This window comes from Mirounga leonina, unplaced genomic scaffold, assembly GCF_011800145.1.
Source record: "Mirounga leonina isolate KUSES-001 unplaced genomic scaffold, KU_Mleo_1.0 Mir_150, whole genome shotgun sequence".
In the NCBI taxonomy this organism is placed as follows: Eukaryota; Metazoa; Chordata; class Mammalia; order Carnivora; family Phocidae; genus Mirounga; species Mirounga leonina.
Genome location: NW_023270374.1, coordinates 32,065,339 through 32,086,010, shown reverse-complemented (window position 1 = coordinate 32,086,010; position 20,672 = coordinate 32,065,339). Strand labels below are relative to the sequence as shown.

Sequence of the window (20,672 nt, the reverse complement as noted above, 5' to 3'; positions counted from 1 at the left end):
TTGCGAATAGGTGCCCATGCCAAGAGATGGAACTAGTAAGAATGAGAGTGGTGGGGCCTGGGGGGGAAGGTGAAGTCATCTGAGGGGATTGATTTGTATGCAGAGCAGCCAGAGAGGGTGGACGGGGCTATCCGGAATTGGGGTCTGGGGAGAAGGGAGAAGCTTTGGAAAAGCTGTTTTAAATGTCCACCGCTGGGGAGCTGGCAAGAGATGAATAAAAGGAATAGCAGCAAAGTCAGATGGAAATTGGACCACGTGAGGCTTTTAGTCCGCTGAGTCAGTTTCTGAACTTGCTGTAATGCTCCGCCTCAGTGGGGAAACAAAGACCACCAGCACTCCGGGCCATCCAGGATGGGAACTTGAAGCAAGGATGTGGCAGAAGGTAAATGAGTGAGGGCGTCAGTGGTAGTCCCGGGTCCAAGTTAGAGTGAAAATCCCTCAACTCGTGGACCCCCAGACTGGCCACTGGGTCTCCTAGATCTAGATCTAGATCTACTACTCTGCTTTGTTGTTGTTGTTGTTGTTGTTATTTTTATGTAAAAGTTTGGTAGCTTAGAGGGAACTGTCCTTTATTTTTTGAAATATGTGCCAGACTGGGTAGAAATGAAAGAATTGGGAAGAATAATGTTAGGGCAAGGAAATCAGATCAGTGCAGTGTTCATGGGGAGTGGGATTGGTGGGCTGTGAAGACGACGTGACAGAGAAAGGAAAGTGTAGTTCTGAGTCACCCACAGAGATGGATCAGAGTTGTGTACTTGCTTGGTGTGGGGAGAAGCATGAGGGCTGGAGGCTGCCCACAGAACAGTGCACACTCAGTACGCATGCTCCCCCTGCCACATGACCTCGTGCTGTGTGCTATAAATACAATGTGGGGAGAGAGTCTGGACACTGGGACCCCAAGACCATCATGTGGTTCCCAGGACTACAGCTAAGTTCAGCTGTGAACATCAGTCAGATGCATTCCTAACCCTAATAGTAGAAAACTTAACCAGACTGTTCTCTGGTACTGTCCTTGCTAGTTACATCATGTTAACTTACACATAGTCATTCACACATATGTATGTAATCTAATATTTTTTGTAAAATATGAAAATTTTTTGTAAAAAGTGAAAGCTTTCAGTCATCTGTAGTCCTTTATGGTTATTGAAGAACCACAATTCCTGCTCTGATAGAGGATGGTTGTATTTCTTTTGGAAGATGGCCTTGGCACAGAACATTGATCTGTGTGTGGATTGAGATGTGTTCTGCCTGACATAAATATCAGGACCACAGAAAAAAGAATCTCATTATGAACAGGGTCTTATGCCCTACCCTAGTAGGATTTCAGCATGGCTCCAGAGGTCTGAGTTCAGATGATAGAAAATGTGTTCATTCTGGCCTCAAACAGCTTGGAAAGATCTGGTGCAGTCCATGGTTATCTCCAGGCAGGCCGGCAAGGGAAGCAGTGCCAGTGCTGAGGAGCTGTTTCTTGACTGATTGAAGGCAGACCCTCTCAGAGCCTTGAAAGTGAAGCCAGCCTGATTAGGGGTGGCTGGGCTCAGCTAAGTAGGCCTGAGTCCCTGAGGCAGGTCTGCAGAGAAACCAGCTTCCATGGCTGGAGAACATAGCTCCTTTCTCTGAGAAGTCAGCTGAAATTCAGAGAGCACTGTTACCTTTTCTGGTGTTTATTATTATTATTATTATTATTATTATTATTATTAAACACTCATCATTTTCTTTTGATCATGTGGCTTGGGTTTTCTATGCTTTGGGGATAGAATTAGGCTTAGGAATCGCTAGAGATGTCTTTTTAAATCTAGGTCTTCGTAAAACAAATGACCTCAGGTGTCATATGCTGTTTCCTTTGGTCTTGTTAGAGTCTGAGGACTCCAGTAAATTCTATCTCTCTCCCATGCCTAGATCTGAACCATTTAAGAAGTAGACACAGAAGTATAATGGAGGATCAAAAGATGAGCTTTAGGGGTGCCTGGGTGGCTCAGTCGGTTAAGCGTCTGACTCTTGACTTCGGCTCAGGTTGTGGCGATCTCAGGGTAGTGAGATCAATCAAGCCTTCAGTAAGGCTCCACGCTCAGCACAGAGTCTGCTTGGGATTCTCTCCCTAAAATAAATAAATAAATAAATAAATAAAATCCGTAAAACAAACAAACAAAAAAAGATGAGCTTTAATCAACTGTGAAGGTGGATTAGATGACCCAGCTTGACCTGTAGCCAGAATGAGGCCCCCTCAGACTCCTGTACTCACACACCCTCCCTCCAAGGTTGACCTGACCCACAGAGACCTGCTGGCGGTCGTCCTCGGAGCAGAGGCCCGCCCCAGCAGGGCTGCCAGTGATAGAAGAGCATCTGCGCCCCTCAAGAGAGGAGGGGACGGGGCGAGTCCACAGGAGCTGAGGTCAGGTTTCACTGATCGGTCAGTCTCGTCCATTTGGAATACAGACGAGGAGAGGGAGGGTGGAGAGCAGACCCTCCCTGTGGAAGCACGAGGATGGGGAGCCAGGACTCTTGCTGTAGTCTCTACTCTTTGAGCCTGGCAGCACTTCCCTCTTCCAGAACAGTGAAGTTCATTAGGATCCAGGATAGGAGCCAGGCACTACTTAGGGATAAAGAGAGAATAAAGTGGCACCGAAGGACTGCACCCGTCTCGGAGGTGAACCAACTCAAGGTCCCTTTAACAGGCACATCTCACCTAGAGGTATCAGGTAAATGCCACATCCTCTCTCGGGCCTTGAGTGTGCCTGTGTTAGCTTTAGGGCATGTAAGGAAATCGAGAGTGTAAGTTCACCCTTTCTCACCTTCACTGGGGAGACTCAGCTGTGAGCCAGTCCTGGTACATCAGGTTTCCGGAGCACCGAGGTTAAGAAATGGCAGAGGGTATTGGCAGTAGCCTGAGAATGAAAACGAGCAGTGAAAAGCGGGTTTCTTTGCTTCTGGTTTGCAGGAAGCCAGCGGTGCCGCTAGCTTTGAGGGCAGAGAGAGGCCTGGTGGGAGCAGCGGGGTACCACGCATCCCCTCACAGAGGCCGCCAGCACCTGGCTTTCTCGTTGCCCTGTGACACCTCACATGCTCCTCGGAGGTTTTGCTCTTTCAGGCCAGAGTTCCTGAGGGTCGGACAGGGCTCGGGGTCACCCTGGTTGGGCCGCATGGTTCCTTGTCCCTCCTGTTGGTAAGGTCCCTGGAGGGAGGGCTTAGAAAGCATGGGAGCAGGGCTACGGGCAGAGGGCACAGCCATAGGGGAGTGCGACAGCACTGGGAAGGGAGAGGGCATCCGGCCTGAGGAGCCAGAGCCCCTTCCAGGGTCTGTTCCCAGGGGCGTGAGGCACTGCTGCAGGAAAGGAGAGGTAGTGGTCTCCTCAGCCTCTTCCCCCACTGCCACGCGCTGCTGGTACCGACTCTCAACAGTGTGTAGGCCCCGACCTCGGAGGGCTGGGCTCTGCCGGCTTCACTTGTCTCTGTTGGAAGAAAGTTGGGAATTTGTGAATGTTCCGTTACGTGGTCCATTCACTCAGTGTTTGCTGAACACTGGGATGTGCCGGGCACTGTTCAAAGGGCTGGAGACACAGCAGTGAGCGAGACCAGTGGTTAGTGCTCTCATGGAGCTTTCATTTTAGGGGGCTGGCAAGGAAAACTGAATGAGGTAGTTGCAGATCACATCCTAGTAACAAAGAAGTTAAACAGACTCAGAGGATAAGAATGGTGGCGGTTGGTGCCCTGTCCTAGAGTGTGGTCTAGGAAGGCTTCTTTAAGAAGGTGATGTCTCAGCAGAGACCTAAGTGAGGGGCAGGATCTCAAATCTGATTTCGGAAGGAAAAAATGTTCCAGACCAAGGGAACACAAGGTGGGAATGAGCATAGGTGGCGCTCCTGAGGCAGCTGGGATGGGCACTTACTGTGCATTGGCCGCAAAGAAAGCAAGTCCTGCCTCTCCTTCCAATGTCCTCTCCTTTTCACTCTCCGCTTCTTTTTTGGCTGCCCCAAAGCACCGTTTTCCCATGCTACTAACTCTTCTCTCCTTCCTGTACTCAGCCAGCTCTTGACTGACTTACTGACACATTTATTGAGCTCTAGACAGCAGGCCAAGCCCTGGGGAGACAGCAGTGCTCAGGACTTTGGTTTGGGTGATAAACTGAGTCACATAGTAGAAATAGAGTGGGCAGGTATCTGTGCTATTTCCCAAAAATGTTTGCATTTTGAGACGGGATGATACCTTTCCCAAAGGAACAAATTTGGAGCCAGAAACTTCCTTTTGCAAAACAGGCCTGCAAAGGAGATAGTTAAGGGAGGGCAGCATCCAGCACATCCTGATTCCTACTGCAGGGTGAGCCCCTGAGTCCTCTTTTGGGCAAGCAGTTGGTCGGTGGATGCAGACTTTTAGAGTGCCGGGAGAGATGTAAAATTGCCGGGCCTGAAATAAAATATTCAGGCAAAGAAGGTGGGCTGGGAAGCTATACCAGCACGCTGGATGGGGTTGGGCTCAAGTGCGACTCGAGGCGGTTGTTTTTGTCTTCTCTGAGATGTGGATTTTCACTTAGGACCAAAGAGCATTGTAAACTATTAAAGAAAACGTATTTTTAAAATGTAGGTAATGATTCGAAAAAGTAGATAAGGGTCAAGAGAAGAGTCAACATTATGCTTGGTTCTTTGTACCGCTGGTTAGTTTTTATGTGATTGTACAAGTCTGTGCCAAATTCTGGATTTGAAACTGACAATAGTTAAGTCAAGGGTTGATATCAGTTTGAAATCTGTCACTATCTTTCAATTAAGCTTCTCCCCGGGACTTCTTCCCATTGCAGTCACTGGGATCTGTGCCTGGTTGGTTGTTTGTTTTTAATTTTCTGAACGTCAGTCCTTGTTTCTTCTAGGCCTGTCTTTGTTCACCTCAAATGTATTGAAAAGTAAAGAACAAACCCAGAGCCTGCACATCATGTGGGAGGGCACGAGTGCTCTAAAATTTTCCCATGGTGCTCCCCGCCCCCTCCTTGGGGCCTACTCTAGAGGTTCTATATTTACGCCTTTGCTGAGGATCTTGTTTGGACTTCATCTCAGTCGCTGCCCTAGTTCTGAGTGTTCTCCGTTTAACACGTTGTTTTGTGTGTGAGTTCTGATTAGGGAAATAAGGACTGTCATTGAGATTTAACTGTAAAAGGATGAGTATCTTAAATGTGACAGGATTCATCCTGTTATCTTTCAGGTAAGTCATCTTGGGAGGGCACATATCTATCTTCTGGTGTCATTTAGCTGCTTGCGACAGTGTCCCCGCCCTCACCCCCTGAAACAGGTTTGTTTTTCTCCATTAACGAGAAGTCTGGAGATGGGTAGTCCAAGGTGAGGTGGCTTTACGGTGTCATCAGAGTCCCAGATTCCTTCTGTCTTCCTGCTCCACCATTCTCAGGGAATGTGATTTATATCCTCTTTGTTCCAAGATGGATACTTCAGACCCTAGGCAGGGAAGATAAGGAAGGAAGGTGTGGTGCATTTCTCAGGAGAGCAGAACTTTTCCAGATATCCCCAATAGACTTCTGCTGCATCTCATTGTCCAGACTGTATTCCCTCGTCATCCCTGGGAGGCTGGAGATGGTTTCAGATGGACACATTACTGCCCTCTACAAGTCTCAGGGTTCTGGGAGTGAGGAATAAGGGGGATGTAGATACCAGAAGGTAATTAACAGTGTCTGCCGTGCTCCTGTATTGGACCTTTGCTCAGAACATTTCTTAAACTCCCTCTCGTAATTTACCTTCAACATCAGATGAGCCAGAGAAAGAAAATCAGTGTCAGTACTTGCGGCCACATATTAACAGTGTTTTCTAGGTTCCCTAAACCGTATTAGTTACCTTGATCACTTCCTTTGTTTACCAATTATCCACCAAACCCTCTTCTAATCTACTGCCACTGAAGATACTGAAAGGAGATGTGGCAACTAATTGTAATAGCCAAAGGCTCAACAACTTAGTTGTCTAGCAGTAGAAGACTGATTGACTAAGCCATGGTATTTTCAACTTTGATAAGAGAATAAGGAATGTCTCTACATGCTGCTGCAAGTCATCTCTTGAGTATATTGTTGGGTGGGGGGGGAGATAAGGTGGAAAAACTATGTATAGTATGCTGGCATTTATCTAAAAGCAGCTGTGTGTGTCTCTTGTCTCTTCCTGCCCTGCCCCCCAAATGAAAGATAAAACAAACAAAAAATACTTTATTTTTAAATTGTTACCTATAGGGGGAGTGAGGGAACAGGATGGAAGTGGCAGGGATAAAAGCTACTTTTTTCATACATGCCTTTTTGTATATTTGACTGTGGAACCACCCTAAGTATTTTATAACATTATAAAACAAAATTAATTTTTAAAAACTTTTTCTTCTCTGGGGTGTCTAGGTGTTCAGTCAGTTAAGCATCCGACTCTTGATCTCAGCTCAGGTCTTGATCTTAGGGTCGTGAGTTCAGACCTCATGTTGGGCTCCACGCTGGGTGTGGAGCCTACTTTAAAAAAAAAAATAATAATGTTAAAAACTTTTTATTCCCGGATAATTTTAAACTTAAAAAAAGTTGCAGAATATTGCAATGTTCTAGGACTCTTCACTTAACTTTCCTTAATGTTAACATTTCATATAACTATAGTCTAATTATAGAAACCAGGACATTAACATTGACACAATAATCTATAGACCTTTTTCATATTCCTTTAGTTTAAATTTTTCTTTTTCTAGTCGGGGATCCAATGCGTGTTCTCATATTTCCTTTAGAAATCCTGACTCCTTAGCCTCCTTTGGTTTGCAGCAGAGCTTGTCTTTCCTTATCTTTCATGACCTTAACACTTTTGAAGGGTACTGACCAGCTATCTTTCAGTTTGTGTCTACCTGATGTTTTCTCATGATCAGATTTGAGGTTATGCATTTTCAGCAAGAATATCATAGAAGTGATGTTATGTGCTCCTCAGTGCATCATTTCAGGGGGTACATGGATTAATACATCTTACTGCTTATGATGTTAACCTTGATTACTTGGTCGAGGTGGTGTCTGCCAGGTTTCTTCACTGTCAAGTAACTATTTTATTTTTACCTTTAAACTCAATCAGTATCTTGGGGGGAGATATCTTGAGACACTATAAATACCCTGTTTCTCACCATACTCTGGCCTGTTAATTTTAGCATCCATTAATGGTTCTTGCCTTCAACAATTACTACCATGGGGTTTGGCTCCTTATAATTTTCTATTTCAGTCATTTCCTATACACTTATTAATTGGAATTCTACTGTAGAGAACAGCTTCTTTCCCCCCGTTTATTTCTTTATACCAGTATTGACTCGTTTTATTTATGGGTTACAGTCTCTTACTCTCATTACTTATTTTGTTGTTCACACTTGGTCATTAGGAGGTCCTTCGGGTTGGCGCCTGTGTCCTTTTGACATGCTCCCATCAGTTTTTGAGCACTTCCTTTCTGGCACCACAAGATGTTCAGGTTCATGTTGCATTTTTCCTGCCACAGCCATAGAATTGACAGTTCTTCCAAGGATCCCTGGTTCCTTTTATTCAGGAATGGCATATAGGGGCACTGGGGCTCAGTTCATTAAGCATCTGACTCAGGTCATGATCTCAGGGTCCTAGGATCGAGCCCCACGTCGGGGTGGGTGTCCTGCTCAGCAGGGAGTCTGCGTGTCTCCTTCCCCCTGCTCATTATCTCTCTCTCTCTCAACTAAATAAATCTTAAAAAAAAAACGAATGGCATTTAGCCACCAAGATCTGGCTCCTAGCAGTGCCCGTTGCTGCTGGAGTAGAGTACTATGGCTTCTAGACTCTCTGAGCAGACAGAGCTAGGAAATGTATGTATGTGTGTATGCTTGACACAAGCATGCATGCCATGCGTCTCTACTTTCCCATATCTGTCCACCCACAGTGAGTTGCTGATTCCAGTCCAACAACACAGGATTCACTCCAGCCTTCCCCTCTTCCTTCTTTTTAACTCATTTCTCTGGCTGTGGGAAGTTTCAGTCTCATGGTAACACAGTATATTTACTCATTTGTTCAATCCTAGTATGTACATAAAGTCGTCGCAGAATTTCTAACCCATATTCTGTGACACATAAATAAATTTACCAGCGTATGATAGTGGACTATAGTAGTGGGTTGGTTTTTTGTTTGTGTGTCATTAGTCTTGCCATATATAATCAAAATACCATTTTCCCAAGTTACTTGGTTTGGTTTTCTTCTTTCCCACTCCCTTCATTATGGTTAAATTAATGTGGGGGAAAAAATCAATCCCTAAAATGCAGAAGCAAAATGAAACCGTTGAATCTAGCTGTATATCAAGTGGACAGTGTAATCCCAAGGCAGAGATTATTTCAAATGTTGGTATTTAATATTTTTGACATTTTCATTTTGATATCATTTCAGTTTGCGATTCCAATATAGCCTTTATCCAGATTTACCAACTCTTTACATTTTGCCCCATTTACTTTATCATTTTGCCTTCTATCTCCCCTACCTCTCTGAGTACATACTTAGACTTAAACACATGTGTACACACACCATTTTTTATCTGAACCATTTGCGAGTAAGTTGTCCCCAAGTCCTTTAGTGTGTAAGTGCAAGGACATTCTCTTCTATAATCCACAGTTTAGTTCTCAGAATCAGGAAATAAGACGACAGTCTTCAGTCCACAGTCCATATTCAGATTTATCATTTATTTCAGTGTCCTTCATAGCCCCTCTTCCCCTGCAGTCTGAAATCCATCCAGTCCAGGAGCACCCATCACCTTACTTCCCATATCTCTTTAGTCTTCTTGAGTCAGAAGAGTTCCTCAGTCTTTCTTTTACGACCTTTGTTTTTAAGGGGTACAGGCCAGTCGTACAGATCATCCCTCAGTCTGTGTTTGTATTTCCTCAGGATTGGATTCAGGCTTAGTAATACCAGTGAAGTGATATATCCTTCTCAATATATCAGCATTACAAGAGGCATGATGTCTGTTTGTGTGGTAATAGGTACTTGGGTATCTTAGTTAAGGGCGAGCTGCCAGATGTCTCCACTATAAAGTTGCTGTTTTTCCCTTTGAAATTAATAAGCAATTTTGAGAGGTACTTTGAGACTGTGTAAGTAAATATTCCTCATCAAAGTTTTACCCACTGGTTTTAGTTTCCATTGATTGTTTTTGCCTGAATCAGTCAGCACTGTGATGGTTGCAAAGGAGTGATTTTCTAAGCTTTGTTACTTGAACTCTAAATTTTAGTCATATCCTACTATAAGAAAGAGTTTTCCTTTTTTCTCCCCTGTATTGATGTCATTATGTACTCGTGGGTTCTTTTTTCATTCAGTGGGTTATATTCCACTACTATATTTATTTTGATATTCAGATCATCCTGGACATAGCCAGCCAGTGGTAAACCTCTTCAAGTTGGTGGTGTTATTTGGGTATGTCTCTATCCTTCCTTGCGTACTTCCTTACATTCTGGCACAATAATATGTTTGGGGCTCATCCTGTACTTTTCCTGCCCCCCCCCCCAGCCCTGGGATCAACTATTTCTCTAACATACCTTGCTTTTATCCTAATGGAGAATATATTTAGAAACCAAGATCTGAGAGTGAGTTATGGCCTTTGCTGTTGTTTCTAGGCCCGTTCGGTGGACATAGCTGGAATACATACACAGAATATAAATGCACATAGATACATAACATGCATTCATTTGTATGTGTATATGTACACATGTATAATAAACCTATAAATACACATATATCCATATCTGTTTCTATACCTGTATGTATGTGTATGTTTGTATATTCACACAGGCACACACCTAACCACGAGTTAATACTGAAACCTCTAAATCCATTAATACCACGGTTATTCTAGTTTTTTCTTTATAGATTTGTAACTTCCTTCTTCAACAGTGAAAACCCTAACTTCTTTATTTTATTTTATTTTATTTTATTATATTATGTTAATCACCATACATTACATCATTAGTTTTAGATGTAGCGTTCCATGATTCATTGTCTGTGCATAACACCCAGTGCTCCATGCAGAACGTGCCCTCTTTAATACCCATCACCAGGCTAACCCATCCTCCCACCCCCTCCCCTCTAGAATCCTCAGTTTGTTTCTCAGAGTCCATAGTCTCTCATGAAAACCCTAACTTCTGTTTCTCTCAGTATATTTATGCATTTCCTCAATCCTATATTACGTAGAAAATAGTTTCAGATTTTCTAACCCTACCATGGGAAAGAAAAAGAAACCTACCTGCCACTGTGTATTTAAAACACTGTAATATGAGTGTACATACTTAGTGGGATATAACCCTATGAGAGGAGAAAAACAGAAATCTTGCATTGTTTTTAGTTATGTTTTGGGGGGATCATAATGATACAGTTTTTCTGAGACTATTACATAAATTGTGAGATAAATCAAATGAATAATGATATTGGTGTGATTGAGAATTGAGCTTTTTGACATGGTTAAAAAGAGATACAGGTATGTGTTTGGTAACATTAAAATCCCATACTTTTAAGTTTAAATTATAAATAATGGTATGATCTCATGATGTATTTTGTCTTATATATGCACATGGTTGGATACACTACACACACACACACACACACAAACACAAACACTTCTGAATAGGCCTAGAAACAATGACCTACCTAATAGCAATGAGCACCTCTAGAGCATCCAGACTCCCACTGAAAGAAACCAGGACTCCCAGGAAAAAAATGGCTGAATCTAGGTCTGGGCAGGAGATCTACAGTAGGAACATGGAACATGTCATACCAGAAAGCAAACATGAATAGACCTATCCATATCTATTTCTTTCTATGTATGTATATGTGTACTTACCCCCCCCCATAAGCATGAGCTCATATGGATACCTCCAAATCCATTTTTAACACCAGAGTTTATTCTCATCTTGCTCCTTTCTATATTCGACTGGATCATGTTAAAAGAATTCAGGAGGCAACTTGAAATTTCCCACAGGAAAAAGAATAACAACAATGGGATAAAACATAGGACATATATTTAAATGCATAACCTCACTGTGTTCTTTAAAAAATAAATAGAAGGGGCGCCTGGGTGGCTCAGTTGGTTAAGCGACTGCCTTCGGCTCAGGTCATGATCCTGGAGTCCCGGGATCGAGTCCCGCATCGGGCTCCCTGCTCGGCAGGGAGTCTGCTTCTCCCTCTGACCCTCCCCACTCTCATGTGCTCTCTCTCATTCTCTCTCTCTCAAATAAATAAATAAAATCTTTAAAAAAATAAAATAAAATAAATAAATAAATAGAAAAGTCTTCATTGGTCACTTTTGGAGGATGTTATTTTGGAAACTGATTTAAGTGAAGAGAAAGAAGGGGCACCTGGGTGGCTTAGCCAGTTACATGTCCGACTCTTGGTTTCAGCTCAGGTCCTGATCTCATGGCTCATGTGATGGAGCCCTGCTGTGGGCTCTGCACTCAGCGGGAGTCTGGATGGATATTCTTTCCCTCTGCCCCTTTCCCTACTCGTGCACTTTCTCACTCTCTGTCTCTAAAATAAATAAATAAATCTTTAAAAAATAAATAGAAAGAATCAGGCATTTAGCTTGTCTTTCCTACAGAAACTGAACATCAGGGTAACCAAAAAATTGATGAGGGATTGTAACCTCTAATGAAATAGTGGATCTAGTCAATGATTATCACTCAAAGAAAGACAACCAGACCTCATATGCCTCCTGAGGGAAATTCAAACACCACCAAGAAACACACTTGCCAGAAATCAAATCTTAACCTGATCAAGTCTCAAGATACAGCTCCCAGTTTAGAGGAAATATAGGGAACAGAGGAACTTGTTCAGTGACACAGCCAGAATGCAGGTGGCAAAATGTGGACTGTTAGAAACTAGAGGACAGAAACCTGGTCTCTCCAACAAAAAAGTTGCATTTCAGGGGCTCCTGGGTGGCCCAGTCAGTTGAGCATCTGACTCTTGATTTCGGCTCAGGTCATGATCTCAGGGTCATGAGATCAAGCCCCGAATCGGGCTCCCTACTCAGTGCAGAGTCTGCTTGTCCCTCTCCCTCTGCTCCTCCCCGCTCTTGCACTCTCTCTGTGTCAAATAAATAAAATCTTTTTTTAAAAAGTTGCATTTGAAAAAGGGAGAGGTCAAAAAGCAAGGAGTATCTATAGATTGAAAGAGACTTGAGACATATTAACCCGCTACAACATATGGGCCCTATTTACATCCTGATCGAACAAGCAAACTTAATATGTGTATGAGATAAGCAAGGAAATTGGGACACTGACGAGATGGTTCATTCCAAGTGTTCATGTTTTGAAGTGTGGCAATGGCAAAGACAAGAGTCCTTGTCTTTCGAATTATACATTAAATACGTAAAGATGAAACCTTAGGATGCCTAGGATTTGCTTCATAATAGTCTTAGAGGGTGGGGGCATAGTAGAGATGAAAAACGATTGTCCATAAGTACTTTACTGTTGTCTATGTGTGAAAATTTCTTTCTAGTGAAATGAAAAAGTGGTGTTGCCAGCTCTGAGGCATTTGCCCAGAGAGCAGGACAGCATCCTGGGAATGAGTGCCTGTGCTCAGACTGCAAGCTGGGGAGGGTAGGAAGCCATGTCCTTCTCATCACTTTATCCCAGCATATGGTAGTCACTCAGTAAATGAGTGACTTTGAAAAAAAAAAAAAAAAGAAATGAGTGAGTTTGAAGGGACAGCCAACATCTGGGTGAATTTTGTTCCAAAATTGGTCCCATGACTCATAACTGTGAGAGCTGGCCACTCACACCACATGGTATTTAAGCATTTCCCTGTTCCTTGGGCTGCTGCCATTATATCTGGTGACATGATATATATGACCTTCCTTCCTTCGCAGGCTCAGGCCCGATGTCACCGGATAGGCCAGAGCAAGGCCGTGAAGGTGTATCGCCTCATTACTCGGAACTCCTACGAGCGGGAAATGTTTGACAAGGCCAGCCTAAAGCTGGGCCTGGACAAAGCTGTTCTTCAGGACATAAACCGAAAGGGCAGCACCAATGGAGTGAGTATGACAGTACCTGCCCGGGGTCCCCAAGAAGCACTCCTCACACAGCCTGGGCCCCTCTGGAGTCTTCCTTCCTACAGCTGTTTTAAGATTCACTTTCACTAAATCGAGTCAGGTTGCACGTCTTTGTTGAGTCATTCCCCACAGCAGAGGATCATTCAGGGTCAGATCTCTGCATTTTACAGATGCATAAAGGAAGTCTGTAGGCACAGTTAAGGGGTAGGATTGCCCAGCATGCAGTAACGTTTTTAGTAAGCAGAGTTTTTAACAGTGCCCATTAGAAGTCAGTAGGTCTTAACAGTTAGCACTCTACATATCTATTGTCACCATGCCTTATCTTGTACTCCAGACTTCGAGCTTCCTTGGGGTATAAGGGAACCTATTTTATCTGTATCACCCATGGACCTTAACAGTACTTGGCATATTAAAGATGTTCATTGCATGATGGTCAGTGAAAAAAATGAATGAAAAAATTAGCAGCTTGCAATATGGCAGTTAATAAAATCTTTTTCCCCCTCCACAGGGATGAAAAATTGCAGCTAAGATTCCTAAATTGTATTAAATTATAGGCCAACAAAGCAGAGTTATCTCCTTAATCTCTGGACTCAGGGCATCAAAGGTTGGGAATTAAAACCTTCTAAATGAGTTGTCTTCAGTCCAGATGTTCTATATCCTCTTAGCTATGCGTATGTTGCTAAGTATAATACTTCAAGTTCCAGTGCTGGGACTCATGGAATTCCCTCTTGTGATTGATAGAGAACCAGATTCTTAATTACAACCAGGAAAGGGTGTTTTGAACTCCCATTTCCTATTTTCAACAAGCAGTTGAGAAGATCACACTTGGCACAGGATCCTTTCTTTAGTTGAGAAATGACATCATTTCCAGTACTCATGTATTTATTTAATAACGAATAAATCATCATTCTTTAGCTCATTTAATACATCTGGAGGTTTTTAAAGATACAGACTCAAGCTAAAACATTAAATATATCCACTTTAGTGGTGCATAGTTTAAATACCTTGTAACATTTGATAGTAACCAATGTCCTGAGGAATGTTAGGGCCATTAGGTCATGTGCTGGCTTTTCTTCCAGAGCTCCCTATAGGGGATTATCTGCCTGCCCTCCCCATAGTTTTCTTGAATGTCTTTATCTGGGCTTTAGTTTTCTAGAACTTGTAGCCCATATCTTTATTCTTCTGACATGTGCAGTTAGTGGAGGAAGTGTGTACTGAATCATGAGGGCCAGATTTGAGGCTGTTTTTCTCCTGTGCATTTTCCACTTTGTGAGTAGCCTTTGGTGACCTGTCCAGGTACAACAGCTCTCAAAAATGGAGGTAGAGGACCTGCTCCGGAAAGGTGCTTATGGAGCCTTAATGGATGAGGAAGATGAAGGCTCCAAGTTCTGTGAAGAAGACATAGACCAGATTCTGCAGAGAAGAACCCACACCATCACCATCCAGTCCGAAGGGAAAGGGTCTACTTTCGCCAAGGTATGGCACCTTTCCTCCAGAGTCCGTGTTGGAGTGGGAGCAGAAAGAAAACTATTCTTCGATCTTCACTGGCCAGGCTGTTTTCTCTATATGCAAACCTCTGAGATTGTGTACACCTCTGTTTTGTGTGAGACTAAATTCTGAGTAATGAGCCAGAAGCTCTATAGAAAGAAAACACCACTCCTGACGTTTGGGACCTGATCTTCAGCAGACAGGACAGACACTTTGGTTTACAGCTTGCACTGTTCACTGTTCACAAAGACTGCTCTGACATCTTTGAGTGGTCATCTGGATTTCCTTCTAGAGCACTCCTTGACCACTGTCCAAGCCCTGAAATTCCAATGAACATTGCATTCCTCAAACTGAAGCAAGTGTTTTTGCTCATTTCATGAGAAAAGAGATGTTAGTCTAGATTCCTAGCTGCTAGTCTAGGTACCCCTTTCCTCTGCCATTCAGCTCACTGGGTTTTGGATTCAACTAATGAGACCACTTACCAGATCACTTTCAGGTGTCCCTGACCACAGGCTCTGGGAGCTTTGTGGCCTGTTTGGTTGACTTATGTAGGACTTCTTCAGTAGAACATCCTGTGCTTTATGGGTGCCGCTCATCTCATTACACCTCGTACTGCCTAACTCAGTGCCTTTCCTATAGTAGACGTTTGGAAAGTGGTGAGCTGAAAGAAAAATTCCATCTAGGGAAGTTGGAAGAAGGAACCCTTTCGCAGGGAACTAGACATCAAGTGACACATTGCCATTGTGTTCCAGGGGCTTTCTTCCTGCTTCCAAGTTTCAGTTCCAAAAAATGACCTATACATTGAAATTGTAATTTCCTTACCCAATCTTTAGAAAAGAACAGTCTTGAGATTTTTACATTCATTTGGGAGGCTCTGTTAGGGGTTTCAGTTTCAAATGCAGTTAGAGAACATACTTGAGATTCTGGTACATTTGAAATAACATAGGTGGTATTACCAGTTTGTACTGTGTTCAAATGCAGTTTATTGACTTTCATCATCTCCACAGGCTAGTTTTGTGGCTTCAGGAAACAGGACAGATATTTCCTTAGATGACCCAAACTTTTGGCAGAAATGGGCTAAAATAGCTGAACTGGACACTGAAGCAAAGAATGAAAAGGTACGGTACTGAGAATGTTCTATTCCATCGCAATTTCTCTGTGTCTCATAGGACCATAAATTCCCACACAGCTCATCAAGTCATTATTCACTCCTGAGCCTTAGTTCGTAAGTGAGCTGCTATAGGTAACATACTTAAAATATGCCTGACACATAGTCAGAGCTTGATAAATGTTCGCTGTTGTAATTTCAAAATGACCTAATGGGACATGCAGTTTGCTGGGCACCCGGGAAATTTGACAGAGGCAGTTAGAACTGGGACTGGCCAGGGGCACCTGGGTGGCTCAGTCAGTTAAGCATCTGCCTTCGGTTCAGGTCATGATCCCAGGGTCCTGGGATCGAGCCCCACATCGGGCTCCCTGCTCAGCGGGAAGCCTGCTTCTCCCTCTCCCACCCCCCTGCTTGTATTCCCTCTCTCGCTGTGTCTCTGTCAAATAAATAAAATCTTTTTTTAAAAAAATAAAAATAAATAAAAAAATTTAAAAAAGAACTGGGACTGACCACACACAGGTCAAGTTCAGCCCTCTGACCCAAGCCAGCATCCCATCCTTGGCATGTGAGTGTTTTACCTCTGCTTCAATACTTCCTATGAAAGAAACTTCACCTGTGACAAATACTCCAGAGGAGACAAAGCAGCATGAGGGGCTTTGTTGGTCTCCCCTCCATTCTTTCAGTATCTTGAGTTCTTCTACTTCTGAACATGAGAAAGAGAATAGCCCTGGAATGAAACCAGAGTCTGGTGTCAGTCCGCCTCCGACTGTGTGCCTCTGGGCAAGGCAGTTGACCCCACTGAGATAAGTGAGCAAGACATGGGACAAAAGGAGGTGGTGACACCCTCTCGCAGAGTTGGCGATATTTGTGAATACACCTGCCTAGCCTGTGGGGAGGCACCCCTTAAGTGTTCATCTCATCCCTTCCCTCCATCCCTGGTCCTGTCACCTCACTCCAGGATGCACACACATCACTTTCTACTTGTCTTCTCTGGCGGCTGTTGAACCCCTGTGGATCCACGAGCCCAGGAGACAGTCCCTGCACATAGCTAGCTGATTCAGTGACCAGCACCCAGCCTTAACACTTCCGTGGGATCACCAGAGCTTGCTCAGTCCACCCTCTTCTCTTCTGTAGGAAGAGTCTGAAGTCCCTTGAGTAACCTGTTTAGTAAAACCTGTTTTACAAGGTCACAATCAAGAAGTTACTCTGTGTGCTGGACAGTGGGCGAGGGTGGGGAGAAAAAGCTCTTGTCCTTAGAGACCTTTAGAAGCAGCTGGATCATACAAGGCAGGGAGCAAGGGGACTGAAGCAGGGGTAACACCACTGTGTATTGGGGCCACACAGACAAGTATTTAGGAGCTGAGCTGAGCTTTGGGAAGAGGTATGGGGGAGGGGGGAAGGAAAAGGAGCAGGAGCTTATGGGGACTCTTAAAGAGGCAATGGTTCTGGCATGGATGGTTCTCCTCTCAGAGGAGCTGCCAGAATGAGCAGAGGATCCTGGGCTGGGGATCATGTCTTCAGTGAAAGACAAAAGGTTAGCAGTTAGTGCTCATGGAAGACAGAGTAAAGAAGCAAGGAATGTGTATGTCTTCAGAAAGTTGCTGAGCAGATGGATTTGTCCAGCTCCTCCTGTCTAGAGCGCAGGCTGCCCCTGCATGCTGGGCAACAGCTGGGGTGTGCCACTCCAGCCTTTCTTGGCAAGAGCAGACTGCCACTCTGGGCACTGGGGGGCCTTGTTCCCCATACCTGCTCTGCTGGCAGGACTGCAGAAAGAGCAGATGGTGGTGGACAGCGCTGGGGTCTTGGGGGAGCGTGCCATCTCTAGTGAGTCTCCGAGAATCCGCTCTGCTTGTCGTGGTCATGGGAGGTGTACTGGGAAGGGCCTTTCCTGCTGGAGGATGAGGCCGCGTGTGGTTTTCTACCGGATGTGTCCTCAGGACCCAGGACCAGCCACAGGATATGCGTGTGCATTGTGATGGGAGTAGAGCAAAGAGGGCTCTCTCCCCAACCGACCTCTCTGTTTCTAGGAGAGCTTAGTGATCGACCGGCCTCGAGTGAGAAAGCAGACCAAACACTACAATTCCTTTGAGGAGGATGAGCTCATGGAGTTCTCCGAGCTAGACAGTGACTCCGATGAAAGGCCCACGAGGTCCAGACGCCTCAATGACAAAACCAGGCGCTACCTCCGAGCTGAGTGCTTCCGGGTGGAGAAGAACCTGCTCATCTTTGGGTGGGTATCGGCTTTGCCTATGTGTTACTGTTTTCCAGTCCCTGAGATTTGTCCAGTTTGTCTCTCCAGTCACCTCTAAGAGCTCCGGGCTGATGAAGGGTCTGTTAGAGCAGGAGAGAACTGTGCGTTTTGCCCATGGCCCCCTCAGTCATTGTTCACTCTGCTGCCATATTGTAGACGTGCCATGGTTTTCTCATGTGCTTGTTCCAGCAAATCTCTGTTACTAATTTGCTGCCTGGTACTGATTTCCTGCTCCCCGCCCCCAGGGATGTACGAGGAGTCCGTGCAACAGATGTTACAGTTAGGGCATGATTTGTGCAGGGCTCTGGTTCTGGTAGAAGTAGAAGATTTAGCTTCTGAGAGCTCACCATTGCTTTTGAATACTGCAGCTGGACTCTCTTAATTCCAAATTTATTCCCTGCTCCAAATAGTTTCATCCCTCCCTTGTTAACATTCTGGTGGCTATAGGAAGCTCTCACTGTCCAGGTCACCTTAGTGACATTTGGTGTGCTACAGCATGTGGTCCTTGGAGGCCTTTCAGGGCTAAGCCCTGAGGGTGATGAGTAGACCCGACAGAGGATGAGAAGCACTCTTGGCTCCTGTTTGTCCTGCAGTGTTGAGGGCACACGTGGCCCTTCCTCCCTCCAATGCCCTTCTGTATTTCCACTCTCAGCTGGGGCCGGTGGAAGGACATCCTGACTCATGGGCGATTCAAGTGGCATCTGAATGAGAAGGACATGGAGATGATTTGCCGGGCCCTGCTGGTATACTGTGTCAAGCATTACAAGGGGGACGAGAAGATCAAGAGTTTCATTTGGGAATTGATCACACCTACCAAAGATGGGCAGGCCCAGACCCTCCAGAACCACTCAGGTGAGCGGTGGCAGGGTCATGCCTGAGAAGCGGGAGCTCCTGTATGCTTCCATCCTTCCGCCTGTGTTGCCCCAGGTTGCTGTGCTTTGGGAGACTTCTCTTTCTCAGATACATTGGAGAATGTTAGCTGTGGGAGAGGAAGGTGATTGCTTCAGTTCTCCCTCAGCATCATCCAGTGTTACGTATACCATCTTGTGGAAGTACAGTGGGCCCTCTTGAGGTTTCCCACGTGCCCGTCCTATGCACTGACCTGAGCGTCACAGGGTTCCTTCTTTGAACCGGGGTCACACCATGTGCACTGTGGTTTTTCTTTTGCATTTCACTGTTCTGTCCCAGTCCTACCTGTCTGTGCCTTTTCTTGTGCTGTGCTTTTCCTTCCCTGTGCTTGGCCGTAGCCCACCTTCACGTTTCAGGTTAAGTGTGCCTTTTTTCCTGGCCAGCTTATAAGTTCTCCAAGGGGCACACGTGATGTTCTTGATCTGCCTGGGTAAATGCCTACTGCCTGACTGAACGCTGCTGGAGTTGACTGAGCTGGGGGCCAGGCGTTTCTCCTCACTATTGGCACTGCTTGGTGGACCAAGGAGTGGGGTCTGTCATCCAGGCCACCACGCACAGCCTGGCTGCCTCTTTGCAACCCCAGCCCAGCTCTGTTCTGTCCCCCATGTTTAAGCTGCCTAGGCTCATCTACCTGCCTTTCTGCTACAGGGTTGTCTGCTCCAGTCCCCAGAGGGAGGAAGGGGAAGAAGACAAAGAACCAGCTGCTGCTCCCAGAGTTAAAGAATGCAGACTGGCTGGCCACCTGCAACCCCGAGGTAGTCCTCCATGATGACGGCTATAAGAAACACCTCAAACAGCACTGCAATAAGTGAGTGGGCCCCTCCCCATCCCTGGTGGCAGCTCTACTCACTGTCCAGACTCCTGGGATCCCCACGGGGCTGTGGGAGACTCCCTGATGCTCCTGACGACCATGCAGGGTTTGGAAAGGCAGGATGTGTGGTCTAAGCTGGGTCGGGATCCCTTCACCTAAAGCCTGTTTCACTCCTTTAGCAACATCTCTTCCTGCAGAGCCTGGATTCTCTACTAATGCAGCCTGTGCCCCTGAGGGTTTTTCTGACTTGACTCTCTAAATCCAGTTAGGACACTGGTGATTTCATTGTTCTCTCTCCTTCTGTCCCTGAGGTCACATTAGGGAAAGCAGAAGACAATGGCCACTGCTCTCAGCCTCCCCCCTCCCCCATGCCAAGTTGCTTCCTCTCCTAATGCACTGTTGCTGCTCATGGCCTCCAGGTGTTTGACAGACATGCATTTGAGACGTATCTCTTATATCCCTAGGCCCTAGGCTAGCACCGTGCAGAGGGAGGGATGCAAGGGACACAGTGACAGAAGATGAAACTGCTCTTGTTTGAGCTTGGGGAGGTGGGGCACCCAACCACCAAGCAGTGATGAGCTGTCCCTGGATACTTGCGTCACAGTATGGGGGATCTGTTAGAACTTAAAGGGCCCTTGGAGACCCCTCCCCCCAATCCAGCTTCCTAGGCCTAGGGTGATCTCCCCAGCACTCCTGCTCAGCAGTGAGCAGGCCTCTGCTGCCACACCTCTGGTTATAACCATAGAATTTAAGTGATAAGTAAGAGTTCGTTAATTTCTAAATTAGTATGTTTTGATAGGTTTTTGTTTCCTCCCTGTGACATCATCTAATGGTCCTGTGGTGGTTGTTGGGTTGTATCTTTTATGGATGAAGTGTGGTCCTTGCCCTTCATCTCTCCAAAGCTTTAAAGAGAGGCCTCATGTCCAAAACTGTAATAAAACCTGCACAGAAGTACAGGCTCTTTGGGAAAGAGAATCCAAGGGCACGTGCTTGGTGGTAGAACCTGCCTGGGGCAGGACCTGGTAGCATGCTCCATGCGACTGACTCAGAGTCACCACAGAGGGGACATGCAGAGGAGGCAGC

At 45.3% G+C, this 20,672-nt stretch overlaps 1 protein-coding gene across 5 annotated transcripts in view; it reads left to right on the top strand.

Moving 5' to 3' along the window:
* CHD6 (chromodomain helicase DNA binding protein 6) overlaps positions 1-20,672 on the top strand; it is a 195,950-nt gene that overhangs the window by 125,595 nt on the left and 49,683 nt on the right. For all 5 annotated transcript variants that reach the window (XM_035006336.1, XM_035006335.1, XM_035006337.1 and 2 more), the window contains 6 exons: positions 12,840-13,004; positions 14,319-14,498; positions 15,518-15,628; positions 17,646-17,848; positions 18,522-18,721; positions 19,427-19,586. In XM_035006336.1, coding sequence (XP_034862227.1) covers positions 12,840-13,004; positions 14,319-14,498; positions 15,518-15,628; positions 17,646-17,848; positions 18,522-18,721; positions 19,427-19,586 — 1,019 coding nt within the window. The remainder of the gene's footprint in view (positions 1-12,839; positions 13,005-14,318; positions 14,499-15,517; positions 15,629-17,645; positions 17,849-18,521; positions 18,722-19,426; positions 19,587-20,672) is intronic.